This window comes from Colias eurytheme, chromosome 6 (genome assembly GCF_061535395.1).
Source record: "Colias eurytheme isolate Ceu_HAF_F1 chromosome 6, ilColEury1 Martin Lab GWU primary, whole genome shotgun sequence".
Taxonomy (NCBI): domain Eukaryota; kingdom Metazoa; phylum Arthropoda; class Insecta; order Lepidoptera; family Pieridae; genus Colias; species Colias eurytheme.
In genome coordinates, this window is record NC_142985.1 from 9,632,957 (window position 1) to 9,649,910 (window position 16,954).

Sequence of the window (16,954 nt, forward strand, 5' to 3'; positions counted from 1 at the left end):
TCTCAAAGTCGTAAAAAGTATGTCCCCCCCCCTCTATTTTTATAACTACGGGGTATAAAATTCTAAAAAAAATAGAGGTGATGCATGCTAATTAACTCTTTCAACGATTTTTGGTTTGATCAAAGTATCTCTTATAGTTTTTGAGATAGGTTGATTTAACTGTAATTTATTATATTTGCTGCTACGGAACCCTTTGTGCGCGAGCCCGACTCGCACTTGGCCGGTTTTATTTATAAATGAGTCGTCAATACAAGGAGACAGTGATAGCGGGCTATCTTATCGCGGCGATAGCAGCTATCAGTTCATTATAGCACTGCTCCATTTTCACACGAGAACACCACTAGTGCTTTCAAACAATTTATAATGCACCTTTTAAAGGTGTGGTGTAAAAATGTGGACTTTATTATTCATACTAGTGTCCCTATTGAGTGAGTCGTACTGTGTTTTGTGTCCGAAGCAGTGTGATTGTGATTCAGATAATGGGTTAAATAGAGCGATTTGTGTTGATCAAAACATTATATCCGTGGCTCTTGGTGTGCCAAAGGAAGTGCAAGTGTATAGCCTGAGTCGAAATGTTATTAGCGAGTTGGATAACTTCTGCTTTAAGGTATGAGTTCCAAACTAAATTGTGTGAATAATAAAACTGCCTTGCGACATCTTTGCATAACTATATAAATAAACATAGTCTTAACAATAGACAGTAGAATAATTGTACGTAGTACGTACGTATCTATGTAATATACTAATGAAATGTAAACGAAGATAAGAGGCAATCGGGAACTGCATGGGTGTAGTGCATTATTTGTAAAAGCCTTATCTTTCTTAGTCATACCGTAAGCGATAGTGAAAACTTCATGTTATTAAAAAGCTATTGGCCCATTTTTTTATGATGTATTGCATAGGTATTATATGTATACAAAAATATACACCTAGTTACCTAATTTCCCAAAAAAAAAAATCTCTTTCGATAATATCTGTCCTTACCGTTGCTCTTGTTGGGTACCTAAATATCAAATCAAAGGTGGACTACACTTTACACTTTAGTGGTGGTTAGAGTTCAATTCAATAATTGTCTTCTACATTTCAGGAGCTCGGCTACAAGTCGATCAAAGTGCTGGACTTATCATACAATCAGATATTTTGGATTGGCTTGCATGCATTCGCAGGGTTGAATCAACTTACTGAACTAAACCTGAGCAATAATAGGCTGAGATACTTCCCATCTGATGTGTTCTGGTATACGCCCGATTTAAACATCCTCGACCTATCTGCGAATATGTTCGAGTCTCTCAAAAATGAACCTTTTATTGCACACAGTAAATTACAGGTAAATAAATCATGGATTTTTACACTATGTATGAACAAAATATACCTACAGGTAAATTAGCTTGGAGAAATTTTTGCATATGTAGTGGTGTGTATATTACTCAGATCTTAGAGCGCGTTTCCACTATATCGTTCTGGCCTATACAAAAATGTTTCGATATCCTAACATTACTATTTAACTTTATACTTATTCCTAGCAACACTTTTGTTTTCAATAAAAACAAGTTTTTATTTGAAAGAAAATGGTTTTGACTTTATAAAAAAAAATATATCATTCAATTTTACGTCCTTGAGCAAACGACAAGGCGACTACCGTGAAACAATAAAATATCGTGTCCATAATAATTTGTTTCATAATTAATATTTGACCATAATAATTACGAAACAAAACAAATAAATAAATCGTCACTTGATAGTGGAAAGTGGAAACACGCACAAAACCAGAATAAACCAGTTTACGCTGTCCGCAGGTGCCACGTGCAGTCGTTTGGTAGCGTTAGAACATAAAGCACATTTCATTCAAAAATTATAATTATTATGTACGTAGTTTAATTGATAAATTTTGTATTTGTTGATTGTTGTTATTATTTGTTATTATTGTTATAATATTTGTTGAAGTGAATTACATGTCCCGCAGCCGGAGGCCCCAAATGAAAACTCAGATGTACTTAAAAACTACATTTAATAGCTAAAATGAGACTTTTACACCCATGTCTGCACGATGCAGACCGGAGTTAAAGAATGAATTTATACAGTTTAATAATTATAAAGACGTAAGCTTGGATGCTATAAGGGAAATCGCATCCACATTCTATTCCCGTGCGAACGGCGTATTCAGCAGTTTTGTATGAAGGCAGGGCCATAACTAGTGTTTAATTTGTGTGTAAGTGTTGTAACTTTATATTGTTAATTCAATATGGCTCCAGTGTTAAAACATGGTCGAGGCAAGCCTTTGACTTCTCAAACTAAAGAATTAAACTTTAAATGTCGTTTCTTTTTCAGGTTAGTAAATTTTTCATTTTAGTAACATTGTTAATGTAAAAGTTATATGTATGTTAAATGTGCAAATATTAAAATAAAGTCTCATCTTTTTCAGAGGAGAAACACATATAGTTTAATTTAAAATCCCTTATATATACAGGGTTACTTGTAAAACACCGGCAACCTCGCAGGACAAGATAGCTAACATCATAAGTAACAACATTTCGACTTTTGATAATTTGTTAGATTTTATTTTCATACAAAAATAAATATTCATTTAATTTTCCGTCTGAATATTATAAACTCTACGCCTCCCAAAAATTACGTAAACAAAAAGCGAACGAGAGGGGGAAGGGGGCGTCGCGTCGTCCATCCGATAATTAATAGAACATAGACTTACAAATGTAAGGAGAGTACAATAAAAGTTTAAAAAATCATTTAAAAATAATTTATTGCGTTATGCCAAAAGTCGTAGAACAAATGTTGTTATTTATGATGTTAGCTATCTTGTCCTGCGAGGTTGCTGGTGTTTTACAAGTAACCCTGTATAAAATAAAAACTAAAAATAAAATGTTGTTTTATTTTATTTGCTGACCATACACTACTACAAACGCAAAAATTTCTCCAAGCTAATTTACCTGTAGGTACTTGAGTTTTGCAAAAGAAGCCACGGGCTGGAACTAATATTTCTGTTAATATAAATATCTGAATCATCATCTATTACACCATTCCGAAATTTCACTAATGAGTATCGTTATAGAAGTAACGATACTAAGTAATTACTTAATTATATCTACCAAGAAAAATATAAAAAGCATTAATAAATGCATTTAATATTTTTAAATAAGGTAAAATTATGTAAAATAAATTTTCAGGTGCTGAATCTTAACAGCTGTCGCATAAAATCGTTACCGGATCGGATGTTTACACGCCTACCCAATCTAAAGAAGTTAGATTTAAGTGAAAACTACATGGTCACTATAAATCTGGACGTTTTAAGACCCTTACGAAAATTAAAAAAAATAGAACTGAGAAACGACTACTGGCAATGCAATGCTGATTTTAAAGCTACAGAAGAATGGATCGTATCACACGAGATAGCGTACGAGAAAATTTGTAAACAGAGAACTCCGAAAATGTTCGAAAAAATGATTTCAGTAGTGCCCATTGAGAGGAAGCCTGTAGATGTCGACGCAGTCTGGAACATAACGAAAGCGAATGAAACGCAAGTGCCTCCAAAAGAGCCGCCATTGACGCCTTTTCAAAAGTTCGATAAGAACTTTTCTGCTCTCCAAGCATTTGTGATCGGAGTAGAAATTGGGATGGCGATTGGTATAATAGCGACGTATGTATGGTTGAGACAGATATGTTCGTGTCGTCAGCTGTTTAGCCGACCGCAGACAAGGCGAGATCGCTGGAGGAGGCGAAGGGAGGGGGATATGAGGAATCGTTTGTTGTGGAACGCAATAGTACATAGTGATATGGAAACCCCTCCGATATATAGGAGACAAGTTGAAACAGGCCCGTCAGCTCCGAGGTTGTCTGGGATTAGAGAAGGGAATGCTAATGTAGACGAACGAGCGGAGACTCCACCCCCGCCTTATAACGAATGCCGTGTTAACTTGTAAATTCAATACTATAAAGATAAACTATTGATAACTTAAATACTCTTCAAACTAATTTATACCTGCACTATACATTGAAATTGGCACTATATGTGATGAGTATTAACGAATATTTATAAGAATCGCAATTATCGTATTATCTAATGTGGATATTTTTCTGTACTGATATTAATTTATAAGACATGGAATTTTTTCAAAAAAAAAAGGGAAGCTGTATATTAATTGAAATTGTTACATTTAAGTACATTAAATATATTATAATACTTGAATATTTAAGTCAATACATACAAATATTAGGTTAAAGACATTATTATTAAATAATTTTATATGGAAAATAAACATGTCTTTAATTTAAAATTTTAATTTTAAATTGATAATAAAACAACGAATTTTGGAATACATTTTATTAAATCGTCATAAATACCGTTATCACATTTCACTTAACAAAATTGATATAATCTGTTAAAATAATTAAAAATACTAAATCAGACTCGTAAAATAGAATTTAATATAAATTCTTTAAATAAACAGAGAATTTGGGTAACTACGATTAAAATTTTGTACACAAATAACACAACCTGGCGATCGCAGGAATATAACACAGTAGTATGGCATTCAATATTAAATTACAAATGGTTAAAATGTATGCATTCATGAGAAATAATCGTTCATTAATTAAAAAAAAACATTGACTTTGTATTGTATTAATTGTATATAAATATATGAGTAAATCCATAATTTATTTTGCTACAAACTACAAAAAAGGAATGTACACATTGTATCAAATGGTTTCATTACTTACTAGTTTAATACTAAAAGCATTAACAACCTAACATTTAGTACATATCTGATCTGTATAGGCGAAAATTAAAATGCCAGAATATTAAACATTTGAATAGAAAAAATATATTTCGTATAAAACACAATATTTTGTACAAGTATCATATAAATAAAAATTGGGATATCTAAAAACGTTTAAAATGCATTTAAAATTTGTATAATAAATAAGCCTACTAAAGGATATTTATGTGTCATTAAAACTTATTGCTTACTGATATTTAGTTGGAAGTCCATAAACCATATTTTGTACAATAATATCTTATAAATTAAATTATTTCTATTTTAATACAGTCAGGCTCAGGCACATAAAGGCATACAACACACTCACACACCTATATTACTAACATTTGTTGAGATTTTTAGATCATAGATAGAACATTGATAAATAGTGTCATGTTTGAGAAATTATGAAGTTTAGCGTAAATAAGAAATGCAAGAAATTGGCAATGTGAATAACGTCACAGTTAGTTACTATGAAATAATAATGAATAACAACAAACTACAATACCAAAAAAGAAAATGCAGAAAATTCATTTTAGCATAAATAGCAAATATCCTTTTTCTTGTCAAGAGGCCGTATAAATTTTATTTAATTTGAACCATATTTATTACATGTATACATTAGATCTAGTTTTTAAAATCATATTTTCACCAATCATGGTTTTGGTCAAATCTTATAAAAAGCCATTATAAATTTACATCTAAATGATATCAGCGCCATCTACAATAACCAAAGCAATCCTATTGATATAATTTTTCTAACTACATAGTAACTTTTTAAACTCACCCTACACAATACAAAGAGACATTTTACAAGTATTTTGTATTCTACACATAAATCACGTAAAACATTTTCATTGATACATGACTTATAAAAATCTAGAGGGGGTTGAACGGCGGTCGAGCGCTACGTATCTTTACTTGTTTCGGTCTCTAGACAAAAATACCTAAATCACCATTCTCATAACTTTGCTTAGTTCTTCATTGATATCTCCAATTGATTTAACATTTTTTTCTAACACGTAATTTAATAATTATTGCCATACCCACCCTACAGTATACGAGAAATGCTCTACAAGTAGCCCTTGGCTTGTATATTGTGACGTCAAATCATCAAATAAGTATAATCTATATACTACTAACTGGGCGCTAGATGTTAGGCGGTGACGTCATCATTATCAAGCACCGGCTATCAAAATTAGTCCAGTCTGAACATAAACCGAAGCGTTCCTACTGTAACAACTTTTCTACTCCATTAATACATATACCAACTACTACAAAATCACTAAATTTTCACTCCTTATATAATATATAGCAATCAACTATTCTAACTACGTCATCGATATTCCAACTTACCATCGCCTTCTAGAACATTTCTTATGCATAGGCCGCATTGGAGGTGGGCACCCGATGTCAGACTGTGACGTCTTTGTTATCGAGCGCCATCTGCCTGATGTTCAAATAGTGTTCAAATGGTGTTGCGAGTATACATCGACCACTTCTAGAACATTCCTTATACGTAGGCCGCATCGATATCGTCTCCACAAGTGAGGCACAGCACCCGCTGCACAGCGCGCATTAACCATAGCGCGCTAGAGGGAGCCAGATGTCAGACGGTGACGTCATCGTTGTCTAGCGTCATCTGGCTGATGTTCACGTAGTCCGGGTGTTGAGAAAATACATCGACGAGTTTGCTGAACGTGGGCCGCACGTCGGGCGTGTAAGCCCAGCAGTCTAACATCACTTGGTAGATCTCGTCGGGACAGTTTTCCGGCCGCTCGAGCCGCTCGCCGCTTTCTACTAGTTGTATCACCTGGAAAGAAAATTAAATGTGAATGTGATCGAAAAAGTTCTACACACTTTGCATTAAGTTTGATATATGTATCTCATGAAAGGCTATTTTCTACACATATAAACAGTAATAATTATCACAATTTCTGATGAAATATTAAAATTGGAAAGCACTTCTGTTAGTTTTTGCTGATGGACCAATAAAAAACCATATAATGAAGCTTTTGTAAAACAAAGATTGTTGCAAGACTAAAGAAAAGAACAATAATTTAAATGGATAATTAAAGAGGATTAGATTTCATAAATCAATTGTATTAGTAGACTAGTCAAAATGTTATCTTTTATTATACATATTATAATACTGTGGTCAAATAATTTACTATCAATATCCTCACCTCAGTGCCCCTCATATCGCCATACGGCTGTTTCCCATAGGAGAACATCTCCCACAGCGTGACCCCGTAGCTCCACACGTCGCTGGCGTGGCTGAACGTGCCGTAGTTGTACGACTCGGGCGCGTACCACTTGATCGGCCACTTGCCGCCGCGACTGGCCTTGTAGTACGAGCTGTCGGTGGATAGTGCGCGGGATAGTCCGAAGTCGCTGATTTTTACTTGGTGCCTGGAAAGTAATACATATTAATAACTCAGGCCCCGGAACCACAGACACAATAGAAAGTCTATTGTGTCTGGGACTGATAGGGCCGCTTGGGACTCAATGGGTTAAAGTTGTACAATGTTTTTGCACGACAAATTTACTTTGTTTTATTCATGATATTTTCATGACAAACGAATAAACGAATTGTATAAAAAATATGGATGGACCAATAGGTGGAATATAATTGAAATCCTGTTGTGGCATGACTTATCAAGTTGCAATACAACTGTAAACCTTTTCAATTCATTTCATCAAACACAATTCCACGGTTTGTAAATAATATAATCAAAATTTAAAATTTAGGCACAATGACAATTAAAGTTTTAAAAATATTTTCACCAAATTCAATTCTGCAAGTATGGCATCGCATTCTTCAATAATTATACATTAAATTACTATTTCCAATCAACAATTATTATAATATACACAAAAAATTACAATCGTAAAAAACACAGCTTCTTCCTTAATACATGAAAAATTAAAATATTTATTTAAATATTTTCCGACTCGACCAAGAATTAGTTCCCAAATACCAAATACACAAACCTCACACATACATAACTCTAGAACCCACCTGCTAGCCAACAATATGTTCCTTGCAGCAAGATCCCTGTGCACAAAACGTCGCCGCTCAAGGTACCGCATGCCGGCCGCCACTTGGCACGCCCACAGCCGCAACTCACACCCCGCTGTGGATTCTGCATGCCGCACTAGGTACTCGAGTAAAGAGCCCAGTGGCACTAGCTCTTGCACCATCGCGAGGGGAGGGCCCTGGAGGAAGGAATAGTTTCGGTTAATAAATTTGTTTTTATATTTATTTCATTTATTTCAGGTCATAAGACAGTAAATTGTAGGTACATACCCACATAGAATATAAACCTTATAGACTAACATATATGTATTTATTTAATGTGCATATTATAAATGTGTAAATAACTTTACACAAGCAACATTTTGATATTTTTACCAAGAATATGGCAAAAACGGTGCATAACAAGCACGATATCATGAGATTTACATTATCGCACCGCAAAGCGTTGCTAGTCTACTACGTGTGTAGTACTACTTTAACACGTTGCCTGTCCGTGCATTATATATAATGCATTTTTGGTGCTGCTGTGACGTCCGTGCTTTATCGATAATGCACGAGTCTATTCTTTTTGAATGGGGTTTTGTAGACTGGACGTGATAGCTACGTCTTTAATATTTTGCAGACGTATGAGCAGTGAATTGGGAATAATAAAACACCAATGTCCCGCGAATTTTTTTTTATTGGTTGGTAACATGAATTGGGTTATTGAAAAGCATTATTATTTGAATAAAGTCCACTGGCAATTAGTGAGATTCGTTATAACATTGTAAGCAAAATGGTTTTTTACATGGAATGCACTCGGTTGTAACTTGTGAAGTCTTCTTCCTTGCATCAGTGGCTAAAAAAAAATAAAAAAAAAAAAAAAAAAAAAAAACGAAAAATTCGAATGATGTTTACCAACGAAAATATTCGTTTTAGCGGTAAAAATGACATTTATGACATATGACAATGAAAATTTTGCATGACATTGACAATGATATGAACGAAAAGCAATAATAAGTTCATAAAAATGTATTTATTTGTGTATGGACGTAACAAAAATTTACATTAAACGTCCGTGCATTTTATGTAATCCATAATGTTCTAGCTACTACGTCTGTGCATTATTTGTAATGCACGGTATTCTAGTTGCCACGTCCGTGCATTAAAAATAATGCAATGCTGAAATTCAGTAAAATCAAAAGTTTTATTGAAAATCATTTGTAAATTCTTTGTAAGTACATAAAATGAAACAGTTTGGCCGAAAAAAAAAATTGGACGTCACGACAACCTTATCCAAAGTACTCTGGACAGGCAACGTGTTAATAATGGATTTCAATTTGTTGGACTTTAACAAAACAATCACTAAAACCTCACAATATTATCAGTTCTCACCAAAGACACGCCAATAAGCCGGACAATACAGCGATGCCTCAAAGCCATCATGAGCTTCGCTTCCGCCAGAAATTCTCGCTTATTCGAGTCCGTGTGCTGTAAGTGTAGCGTTTTAACCGCCACTTGTACAGGTGGTTGGTCCGGCGCGTTGTACACAGCACGAAGTACTGAACCGAACTCGCCTTCGCCCAGTACCGCACCGAGGGTAAGCTCGCTGAACGGTATGAATTCTGTGGGATGATCTCAACTTTAATATGTATAAAAGACATTTAAATGTTACCTTCACAAACGTAATAATAACACATCTATTCACTGAGGGATGTTAATGAACGAATGAAAAAAAAAACACTTAAGTGTCAATCGCTATCTCCTTCATACTCATCACCATGTGTAAGACGCGAGAGAGACGGATAGACTTTACATGATGCGCAGAAATTACGACGTCACAACGCACACTTATTCAGACACTACACAAGCGCAATATGAAAATGTGTACTAAACTAACACTAAACACACAACACACTAACAAGTACTAACCTTGCAAAGTAGACAGCTGACCGTCCGAATTAATTGATATTTCATTATAGTTCTCCGCTAAAGTTGTCACTGCACTATTATTCACTGGAACTTTATATGTATCTGCGTCAGCTTCATCATTATTATTCATGGAATCATTGTTGAAATCGGTAGAAAAAGACAAATTTCTTGTTAGAAGCTCAAACGTTGATGCGTTGTTGTTGTTTATCGGAGATGTGGCATTCTTATTTAATATATCGTTCTTGACTAAGGATAATGACTGGTTTGTGTTAACTCGGCTTGGCGAGTGTTTCTTTGTACGTGGCATCGTTGAAAACTGAAAGAGGTAATTGATGAATAAACATAAACTGAAAATAAAAAAACGCATTCTAGATCAGAAAATAGACGCGATAGATAAAAAAAGAGCGTGTATGCTGAGCACACGTGTCAGAACTCAGAAGTGAAACTTCTTTCTATTTTTTTTTTGTTGTTTTTTTAGAAAATGTATAAAGTAAAAGTTTTGTTCGAAATATGATATAAGGACAATCTCTTTTATTTTTCTTCGTGTTTTTCTATGGCCAAAGTAATTTTAAGTATGACTAAATGACAAGGTAAACAACATATACATTTTATCTCATATTAATATAAAACTAGTACAATACATACCTCAGGCAAGGGTGGTTTAGGTTTAGGCGGTACTGGCGCCGTGAGTCTCGTGGGCAAGCCGTCGGGCACGCTGCCGTAGTGTTCTATAAGACGCTCTAACGATTCTAGGTATGGACCATCGTCGATAAATAGCCAATCACCCTGAAAGTGGAATTATTATTAAATCGATACTAAGGAATTAAAAAACTAAAAACATAAGAAGCTTGCTAGCAGGGGCGTGCACAGAGTTTTTGGACAGGGTAGGCAGAAATATTGCAATGATAATAAGTCATAAAAACTAATATTTCATATTGCAGTACTGTTTGATTGGAGATACATAGTATTTCCGCAAAATAATGGAAAACATATCACGAACATAGGTCATATTATCTATAAAATAATTGTCAAAGTAGGTATGATATCCTAACTAGTATTCTATATTATGTAATTAATGATTAACTTTACCTTTGTGTATTACAAATTCCGGTATAGATCCATTTATAGATCGGCCTTTTTCCTATCACTCTCTGTTTGATAAAAGTTTATTCATAAAACAAAAATAAGAATTTTTCGTTAAATTAGGTATGCCTTATTATCTTACAAAATACACTGATGATATACATAATCTATTTAGTTACTCTCAAAACACTTCACTTGCAAATTGTCGTAGTAAACATTATTAATTTTCTCAAAAAACAAATTTAACCTCAAAGTAAACGTTTGTTATTTCCAAAACAAAACAAACGAATAATGATACTATTTGCAGATGGTCTTTACCGCTACAAAATTGAATACATTATCACACTTCTTAAATTGGTCGCATATTCAACTTCAGTTTCGACTTTCGATGTAGTTCCGAATTCGGTTCGTACCTAATTCGTATATCTTCGTAAAAAGACACTGCCTACCTTGTGTGTTTGTGTGCGTGGTTTTATTACATCAGTGTGCCGTGTTTATAGGCACGCACACATATAAAATATGCGTAGACACGCAGAGCACACATATAAAAACTTAGACACGAATAGTTTGTGTCTTTGCCGTCCCGTGACGAACTGGGTCCTGTGGCGGCGCTAGTGCAGCGCATGAATAGTGACTTGAGCCGAGCCGGTGTTATAGAAATTACATAATAATGCTACCAAAATACCGATAGATGGATCTAAAATATATTTGAAATATATTTTTATTTCATAACTACATTGCGCAATTAATAAAATTTAATGACGCTGTGAATTTCATTTATGCATATTAAATATTGATCAGAGTTTGGTAAATGGTAGGGTAGGCAGTGTCTTTATGTCTTTATGGAATGCACGCCACTGCTTGCTAGATAGATAAATTTCGCAAGATCTGTACCACAATTGGAAAACATGTCTTATTTTTAAAGTTGAAGAAATTGTAAGTTGGGTATCATATTTTATGTTATAAAAGAGTTCAATATTTTTTTTTGGCTGATATGAGCCAATGATAATAAAATGGTTATTTAAAAAAATATTACGATTGAAAAATGATACAACTACTTACACATTTTATAAAAAAAATTGCAACTCATTAATTTTAATATTCTATAATAGTGAATGAATTTCTTTATGAACTCTGGTGATCACAAAATATTTCACATGCACACCAACCTCTTTCCTAATAATGAAGTTATACGGTGTATTCTCGCTGTACATAGTGAGCACATACGCCCCAGTATGTCGCTCACTGTACCGCACTAAGAACACACCATCTGACGCTTTATCACGTAAGCTGTGCTGTCTACAATATTCTTCTAGAATCTTCACTGCTTCCTCGCGATTCAGTGTCCCGTGGTACCATTGGCTTTTCGATGTGTTTGCGGGCTCTGGTTTGTGGTTTTCTGTTATCATTTTAAGATTATTAAACAATTTAAGATATTGAAAACATTGGACAGTACTTTTTATTTATTAAATATAAAGACTGACAATGGCTAATTTTTCTCATGAGTTTAAAAAATATTTGTACAGAAAACTGTTTACTTGTAATTTGAAACACACTTATATATTAGTTAATGATAATTTCATGAAATGGACAAAAAAAACTTTAATATAAAGTTATAAAACGCTTACTCAGCAACTGATAGCATTCAGTGTGTCCATATTGTTTGGCTAATTGAGCAGGGGTCTCTTGAGCTAGTGTTCTTGGGTGTGCAGGAGCCTTGAGTTTTAATAAAACCTAAAAAAATAAATTTAGATGGTAAAATATAATAACTTTTTGGGTTTAGTGAAAAGTATTATTTTATCTATTAAAGTTAGTCATTAAAAGTAATATTAAGTACTTATATAAGAAGAAGAAAAAAGTAGACAAGATAAATATGATTTCTGCTAACAAATATAATTTTACAACAAATACCTTGATACATTCGATATGTCCTCTCTGAGCAGCATCATGTAGCGGCACTTTACCGGTGGGCGCGTGCCGCATCTGATAGTTTGCGTAGCCGTATGTGATCAACAACTCTGTTGTGCTTGGTAAGTTATATTGGCAAGTGTACTGGAAACGAAAATTATGGTTTTATTAATTTTGAAGGGTAAAATTGTTTTAGGTTTTTGATCATTTGCTACTATAATTTTATCATGAGAAATTTTGCCATTATTTTGCTACCCAACTTAAAGACCATAAAATTTTTGCTTTTCATATCAAACAGAGCCAATCTCAATTATTTACAAATAACAATTATAAAATAAATCTAAACACTGTTATTAAAAAACCTCAAATACTTACGTGCAAAGGCGTGAATCCCAAAGAATCTCGCACATTGACCGTAGCTCCACTCTCAATCAGTTTGGCAAGTATATTATCATGGCCTGTTCTTGCTGCAATGTGCACTGCGGTTTGTCCATCTTGGTTCTTTGCATCTCGGTTACGGTAGCCACATGCGAGCAACTGTGACACCACATTGAAATCACCTGCCTCTGTAGCCCTGAAAGAGACACTAGGCATTTTAGCAACTCATAAATGCGCGTAAAGTAATGTAGGGTATATTTTTAAAGGAGAATTCTACCTACTTACTACTGTAAAAGCTTAACAGTTTGGGAACACATACTGTTTCATTAATAATTTTATGGGGCCGTTGCAATAACAAAAAAAATTGAAAGCCATATAATAATAAGGGTATAATATTGCATCTGTGTATTTAAATAATAATAAAAATCTCTTAAGTAAATAAATTAAACGATTTATCGTACAGTGTTTTGGGAACCATTCAAAGGTAACAATACTGAAAATTTATTCATTCAGATGTCAGATGAGTCACAATTAATTATTATTATTGTAAGAGAATGTTATTACAATCTAAACATCAATATATTGAATGTATTATTTACTTATTAATTAATAATGTTTGTTTTACTGTGTACACATTGCTCATATCTTGAGAATGTTCAGTGTCGTAGCAACAATATAGCCAGCATGTTGGCCAATGATGAATACAATGTTTATGTTAATGATTCATTACAATAACACACCTCACTGATAGTTTTGTTTACAAGTCTCATTAAGCAACCAAACATTCAAATGTTTTTATACTATGAAGTCACTAGTCAATAGAGATGAATAGCATAGTTAGTAGATATCTATGGTAGTTAGTATGTTAGTTAGTATGTAGTATGGTATGTTATGTTAGTTAGTATGGTATGGTAGTTAGTATGTAGTAGTAGTTATGGTAGTTAAATACCTCAAATAGTGTTTGAATAATATTTTATGTAATGCATATTCAAATACATAACTACAAATCTGCATGTTAAGGTAAAATTTAATATAATTATTTAATTTATTTTAATGATTAGAGCAATTTATATATTTACACTTGAACAAGTACAACATAATTTTTAAGCAATACAATCTGTATTTAACTATGATTTAACATAACTATTAAACTGCCTGCAACTAATCTATACTGGATCTAATGCATGCAGTAGTTATTATTAATGTACAATAGCCAGATGAAACTCATTAGTAGAATAATAAATAACCATCTCTATATTATTCAGAAAGCCCTCGCCTTAATAGGATTAAAGTGGAGAGGCAGTGATAAATGTCATAGCTATTTGTGAACAAGTCCAAGTGTCCTTCTCTCAATATTTATTGAACATGCACTGAGCAGGAAATCAACAATAAACTTGTCAGTGTTTACAGTACATTACATGTTGCAAGCAAAAATGTTGGGTCAATAACCTGGCTAGTGCCTATTATACAGATATCGGATAATTGTGAAACTGAAACCATTTATAGTCTGTAATATTCCATTGAAAAATATATTTATCATTGAGATTGTACTCACAATCAAAACCATTGTAAGACAAGTGTTACATGACATCAAAAATTAAGGGCAATTTGAACAGATCATGCCTTAATAGAACTTCCTACTTCACATTCTTTTAGCTTCTTTATTGATGATAAAATATTGACCCTTTAAGAACGAGACACAAAACATATGAAAATTTTAGTTTGATCAAAACACAGCGAGGTCAAACATGACAAATTTTATGGACACTAAAATAACTTGTAGACTAGCAATTTATTCATAGTGTGTTCATGCAGGTGTCATATTTGTAAGGACATGATGCAATTATTGTTGTCTTTGATTACCAATACATGACTTGAATGATAATGAATATCAAACATATGGAATTTTAAATAGTTTTATCATATCAATTCTTTTTTGTTGTGCAGTTTTTATGTACAAAAATTATTATCACTGGTGATTGATATGAGATAATTTGAGATATTTAAAACTTTTAAAATTTAAACTTTAAACTTTTTTTCTAACTTGTTCTCTGGCATATACATTCATTTTAAGAAATTAACAAATATTGAAATAATTGTGTGTAATGTTTAGTGCCATTATTATTTTTAATTTAATATATCAACGCCAATTAAAGTCTTATTGGATTTTGATTCAAACATTACGTAAACATAAATTGATTATTATCTTTAGTCACATTTCGTTTATTCATAGATTTATCTCTTTCCTGGGTACATAAATACTAATAGAATTCTCTAAATAAACAGAATAAATAATATCAACCATTTATACTGAACTGACCTGTGTAAAAGATTTGTTGTTCCCTGAGTTCTTGATTCATGCGGAGGTGCTTGTCCCTTGCATACTACTGAAAGACGAGTCACTAAGCCATTGGAGTCACCTCGGTAATGCTGTATCAATGTATCCAATCCATGTACTGTGGTATGCTCTTCAATAGAAAAGAATGCATCTTCTCCGTGCCTTCTTATTTGATAATGCACAACCTCACCCTGTAAAAGAACCATGAAAATGTAAGACAAAGTTTGGATTGTGTGTATCAAACATTTTTCGATTTTATTGTATTTACCTGATGTAATACCGATAGCACATAGTCTCCTGGTGATGTATTGCTCTCGCGAACCAAGAAAACACCATCTTCGCCCTCTGCAAAAACATATATGTAATTGTATAATATTTGAAAAACATTACAACATGCAACAAAAGCGCCGCTGGTCTATTTATTAGTACTCACCTTCTTTTAAAAGTTTCTCAGCAGTTTCTCGAGATATCTTCCCATGAAACCAGTTTACATTATCCTCCCTATTCATCCTCAATAAAAATGAGTTAGTCTGAAATGTTATAAATAATCTTTACGAATGTCACAAATCACAGCTGATGAACGCAGTTTACAACAAAGCCGAGTTTATGCCATAACTTTACAAGCACTAATATTTTTTCACTTTATTCTGCACTAAAATCGTATTATTTCATGATCTCCAATATTAAAAGTTTAACTTAAAAACAAGTTTTTGTTACAATGTACCTTTGGATACTTGATTTTTAGAAAATATTTATTCTATTTCTTTCTAACCTATTGCATTCTTGTTTGACAATACTACTGATTTATGAATGAATTAGTAGGAACTACCATCCTTCTTACTCCAAAGAACATTCAGTTAAGTTTGAAAGAGACAACCGATTGCTGTAGTTGTTTTCGTTTTTATCGTATAATAACATTTGTAAACGTCAAATGTCAAACAATTACGGTAGTCAAATAAGGATCTATTTAATTTTTTTTGCGATATTTCATGATGAATAGTTTCATAAAAACATTTAAAATGTTAAACTAATTATTCATCATATAAATTATATTTATATTACCTTTAATAATATGAATGACGTCATGGTTGTTATCATGTTATCCAACTTCAGAAAAAGCACTGAATTTATATTCCAAATATTTATAACTTCACACTATTTATTTTTCCACCTCTTTTTGGCAATCCACATTTTTCATGATTTAATAGATAAACCAGATAAATTTTTATTAAAAGCGCTTGTAGCGAACTGTGTCTAGCAAGCAACCGGCAGACAGGCGCGGTATCCCCAACTCTGCCTTCCAGCGAATGACTCATAGCAAGGTCAATTCCGAGAAATGAATCACCAGTATACTCAGTTCAGTTCAGCAATGCCATAAGTAATCGCATTCTCTGACAACTCTACAATCTACATCGTTATAGTATTTTGTTAAATGAAGGCTTTATGTACTTAATTAAATACAAATTATTATAAAATGATTTCAATCTAATAATTACTAAATTACGATTCACGATTCACGTTATA

The 16,954-nt window shown here is 33.0% G+C and overlaps 2 protein-coding genes across 2 annotated transcripts; one reads left to right on the top strand and one right to left on the bottom strand.

Annotated features, from left to right (window-relative positions):
* The first annotated feature begins 269 nt into the window (after positions 1-269).
* Positions 270-4,190, top strand: LOC149907928 (uncharacterized). The gene is made up of 3 exons (XM_090103043.1): positions 270-607; positions 1,088-1,327; positions 3,183-4,190. The coding sequence occupies exons 1-3, from the start codon at positions 392-394 to the stop codon at positions 3,933-3,935; spliced, it is 1,209 nt and encodes a 402-aa protein (XP_089959169.1). The 5' UTR covers positions 270-391; the 3' UTR covers positions 3,936-4,190.
* A 1,043-nt stretch (positions 4,191-5,233) lies between these two features.
* Shark (SH2 ankyrin repeat kinase) lies at positions 5,234-16,747 on the bottom strand. Its single transcript, XM_090103045.1, has 14 exons — positions 16,493-16,747; positions 15,864-15,960; positions 15,699-15,775; positions 15,413-15,621; positions 13,090-13,288; positions 12,718-12,858; positions 12,435-12,540; positions 11,976-12,205; positions 10,369-10,509; positions 9,724-10,039; positions 9,187-9,416; positions 7,795-7,991; positions 6,959-7,184; positions 5,234-6,585 (listed from the first exon to the last, which is right to left on the bottom strand). The coding sequence occupies exons 1-14, from the start codon at positions 16,526-16,528 to the stop codon at positions 6,382-6,384; spliced, it is 2,409 nt and encodes an 802-aa protein (XP_089959171.1). The 5' UTR covers positions 16,529-16,747; the 3' UTR covers positions 5,234-6,381.
* Positions 16,748-16,954: the final 207 nt, after the last annotated feature.

Excerpts from the sequence above, each read along its gene's own strand:
- LOC149907928 (XM_090103043.1), top strand. The coding sequence starts at position 392 with ATGTGGACTTTATTATTCATACTAGTGTCCCTATTGAGTGAGTCGTAC. Across the intron at positions 608-1,087 it reads TGGATAACTTCTGCTTTAAG|GAGCTCGGCTACAAGTCGAT; the intron begins GTATGAGTTCCA and ends TCTACATTTCAG. Across the intron at positions 1,328-3,182 it reads TTGCACACAGTAAATTACAG|GTGCTGAATCTTAACAGCTG; the intron begins GTAAATAAATCA and ends ATAAATTTTCAG.
- Shark (XM_090103045.1), bottom strand. The coding sequence starts at position 16,528 with ATGATAACAACCATGACGTCATTCATATTATTAAAG. Across the intron at positions 10,040-10,368 it reads CTAAACCACCCTTGCCTGAG|TTTTCAACGATGCCACGTAC; the intron begins GTATGTATTGTA and ends TACCTCTTTCAG. Across the intron at positions 9,417-9,723 it reads TCAGCTGTCTACTTTGCAAG|AATTCATACCGTTCAGCGAG; the intron begins GTTAGTACTTGT and ends ATCATCCCACAG.